Below are 3,611 nucleotides of genomic sequence, written 5' to 3'. Positions count from 1 at the left end.
TTCTTGCTGTAATACTATCTACAAGTGTATTGCTAAGATCATAGCCAATAGAGTTAAGAAAGTGCTTCCGAACCTGATTGATCCTGTGTAATCTGCTTTCGTTCATGGTTGTAGAATCTCTGACAATATTTTTCTGTCCCAAGAGATTATGAGAAGTTACCATAGAGATTCTAAGGTTCCTAGGTGTGCGATGAAAGTGGACATTATGAAAGCCTATGATAATGTGAGATGGGAGTTTATTCTTGATATCCTCAAAGCTATGAATTTCCCTCAATGTATGATTGATTGGATCAAGGCTTGCATGACCAGCCCTTCTTTCTCTATTTGTATCAATGGGAGCCTTCATGGGTATTTCAAAGGGGCTAGAGGTCTTAGGCAGGGGGACCCTATGTCCCCTTACCTGTTCGTGTTGGCTATGGAAATCCTTGCTAGGATCCTTGCTGAAAAAGCTAGAAATCCTCTGTTCAAGTTCCATTGGAGGTGTGAGAAAACCCAAATTGTTAACCTTTGCTTTGCGGATGACTTGATGATTTTCAGCATAGGCGACCCTGTGACTGTGAACCTTATTATGCAAGGATTGGATGAGTTTAAAAGGCTCTCAGGCCTTACTCCTAGTCCTAGCAAGAGTAATATTTTCTTCTCTAGCTGTAATAGGCATCTTAGGGAGGAGATCCTTCGTATCACTGAGTTTACTGAGGGGACTCTCCCTGTTAAGTATTTGGGTGTCCCTTTGATCACCACTAAGCTTAAGGCCTGTGATTGTCAAATTCTGGTTGATAGGATAACTAAGAGAATTAAGAGTTGGACGAACAAGCTTCTATCTTATGCGGGTAGAGCTCAACTCATCCAAACTATTCTCTTTTCTATGCAAGTGTATTGGTCTTCTCTGTTTATTCTTCCGAGGAAGGTTATTAGAGAAATTGAGAGTTTGCTTAGAGCTTTTCTTTTACCCACCCAAAAAAAAGCTTAGAGCTTTTCTTTGGTCTGGTTCTGAGTTGAAGAAGCATAGTGCTAAAATTGCGTGGAGCAATGTCTGTAAACCTAAGAATAAGGGGGGTTTGGGGTTGAAAGATATGGGTGTTTGGAACAAGGCTACTGTTGCTAAACATGTCTGGTTCCTTTTCTCTGGTGGGGAGGGGTCTATATGGTGTCAATGGGTTAAGTCCTACTTACTCAAAGGCAGGAGTTTCTGGTATGTTAAAATTCCTAGTGACCCATCCTGGGTTTGGAGGAAAATTTTGATGCTTAGACAGAAGTTGTTTCCCCTTATTAAGTTTAAGATTGGTAATGGGGAGAAAGCGGTTCTGTGGTTTGATAATTGGCATCCTCTTGGTTCTTTGTGGAGTAGATTTGGGCCTAGGATTGTCTATGATTCGGGCCTTGACCATAACTCGAAAGTTAGCTCTGTTATCTCTCATGGTGTTTGGAAGTGGCCTTTCCCTAACTCCTGGGAGATTAGAGAATGGATTGCTTCTACTCCCTCCACTTTTAAACCCATTGAGAATACTCATGATAGACCTTGGTGGAGCCCCACTGGTAATGGTTTCTTTACTATTCAGTCCACTTGGGATTGCTGGAGGGATAAGGGTCCTAAGGTCCCTTGGTATAATTTGCTATGGGGGCCTCCCTATGTCCATTGTCTGGTTGGCTATTCAGGAAAGATTGAATACTAAGCATAGACTGCAGGTTTTAGGCATGGTTACCCAAACTAGTTGTCCCCTTTGTAATGATCCTATGGAGAGCCATTCTCATCTATTCTTTAGTTGCGCTTACTCTTCTAAGATTTGGGTTGTTATTTAGGGTAAACGTAATGTGAATTGGCATAACCGATCCTGGTTAGAGAATGTTGAGCAGGCTGTTAGGTCTACTAAAGGTAGGTCTTTGAAAGCTATTGTTACGAAGCTGGCCTTTATGTGTACTGTGTATCACATTTGGATTGAAAGAAATGGTAGAGTCTTTAGACAGACTAATGCTCCTGCTGAGATTGTCACCAAACATATTATCCAAATGGTAAGGAGTAGGATTATCTCTACGAGGAATGTGATGTTGTCAACAGGTGACCGCTGGTACTTGTCACATTGGAATTTGCCAACTTCTATCCTTAAGGGGCTTACTGCTGGAAGAGGCATGAGGGATGTGAGTTCACCTATATTGAGGGTTGAGTGAAAGTAGCAGATATGGAGTGTTTTCTAAATGGTTGTTATTTTGCAGGTAAGTATGTCATTCATATTTTGATGCTTCTAAGTCTAAGGGCTGGAATGAACAAGATTCACTGTCGGTTGAGTGATATGAGCTAGTACATGATACAATTTATATGTGGGATGAGAGATGTGAGCTCAACTAGAAATGGTTTTCTAATGTTTCATTATATCTGCTATATTTTCTCTTTTTTGCAAGCCAGGGATGATGTTAAGATGTTGCTTCTAATTCATATGGAGCTTAATTTAGTGACTTGTGGGTTGAGTGGTGTGAGACACCATATGGAGATGAGTGACATATTTGATTGTGGGTCGAGTGTTGTGAGATTCCCTATAACTTCTGTTCTGTTCTTGTTACTTTTTGATATAAATCACAGCCTAAGTTTTTATATGCTGCCGGTAATGGTTCAAGCTCACCGTACCGAGTATAGGTGGAGAGACTATGGCAACAAGATGTGTACTAATGGGAAGCGTAGCACTACTTACATGTTGCTGGACTGGCGGGAGAGAGGTGGCTGCAATCTGCGCCTTTCTTGGCTGTGTCTTTCTGCTTGAAGCTGCTTCTCGATGATGGCTGCAAGTTGCACCTTGTCTTGACAGATTTATGGGTTTATTAGTTGTCTGAGTTACTGGTTGTATGTTAACCTTTTAGGTTTGTTGGTTATATTAAGGATTGTAAATATTTCCTACCCTTGGGCTGGTTGGATTTCCTCTTTTTGGAGTCGTAGTTTTGGGCTGGAAAATAGGATATTCACGGTGGGGATTGTGTTTTTACGTCTCAGTGGTACTCCTGGGTTGGTTAAGTATTTGTACAAGACCCCTATCTGATTGGGATATGGTTCTGGTACAAGTTCTGGTTGCCTAGCTGGAATGTTTGTTCGGTTTGGTTTGGTTTTGATAGCCTCTTAGTCTTGTGGCTGTTTTTGTTTATATTTTTAGTTTGGTTTGTTGTTTCTTTGTGTTGTTTGTTGTTGTTTGTGTTAGGGCCTGGGGTATGCCCCTTGTAGCTGTGTAAATTTTCTGTTTTATTTATTTCTTATTCACTCAAAAAAAAAAAGATCAGAGAGAATTCAAATTCAACCTTTTAGACTTGAGAATTGAATAATTAGGTGATTTAGAAAAGCTTAAATGAGGTGCCTAAGTTAAACTAATATCGTTAAACAACAATTACTTTGAAAATTCCCTTTCTTAGAGGCTAATCAAGGTTAGTTTGAGTTAAACTTGGCCACTTAAGCTAATGAAATAATTAGTGGCCTAAAGTAATTAGCTCGTAGAACAACATAGAGAAATATGGAGAAGGACGGAGAAAGTTAGAGAGAAACATTCTTCTTGAGAGCTACAAAAGAAAGTTAGAGAAAAGAGAGAGAAATAGTAAGAAAATCCAATGGGATTCAAATTCCTCATTTTGGATTT

The 3,611-nt window shown here is 40.0% G+C and overlaps 1 protein-coding gene across 1 annotated transcript; it reads left to right on the top strand.

Annotated features, from left to right (window-relative positions):
• The first annotated feature begins 1,073 nt into the window (after positions 1-1,073).
• On the top strand, positions 1,074-2,166 carry LOC145803457 (uncharacterized). Its single transcript, XM_082896729.1, has 2 exons — positions 1,074-1,643; positions 1,801-2,166. Exons 1-2 carry the CDS (start codon positions 1,074-1,076, stop codon positions 2,164-2,166), a joined length of 936 nt encoding a protein of 311 aa, XP_082752855.1.
• Positions 2,167-3,611: the final 1,445 nt, after the last annotated feature.

The sequence above is a fragment of the Camellia sinensis genome, chromosome 12, assembly GCF_055761805.1.
Source record: "Camellia sinensis isolate YWXY chromosome 12, ASM5576180v1, whole genome shotgun sequence".
NCBI lineage: Eukaryota > Viridiplantae > Streptophyta > Magnoliopsida > Ericales > Theaceae > Camellia > Camellia sinensis.
The sequence above is the reverse complement of the archived record's forward strand: the minus strand, read 5'-3'. Positions and strand labels throughout refer to the sequence as shown.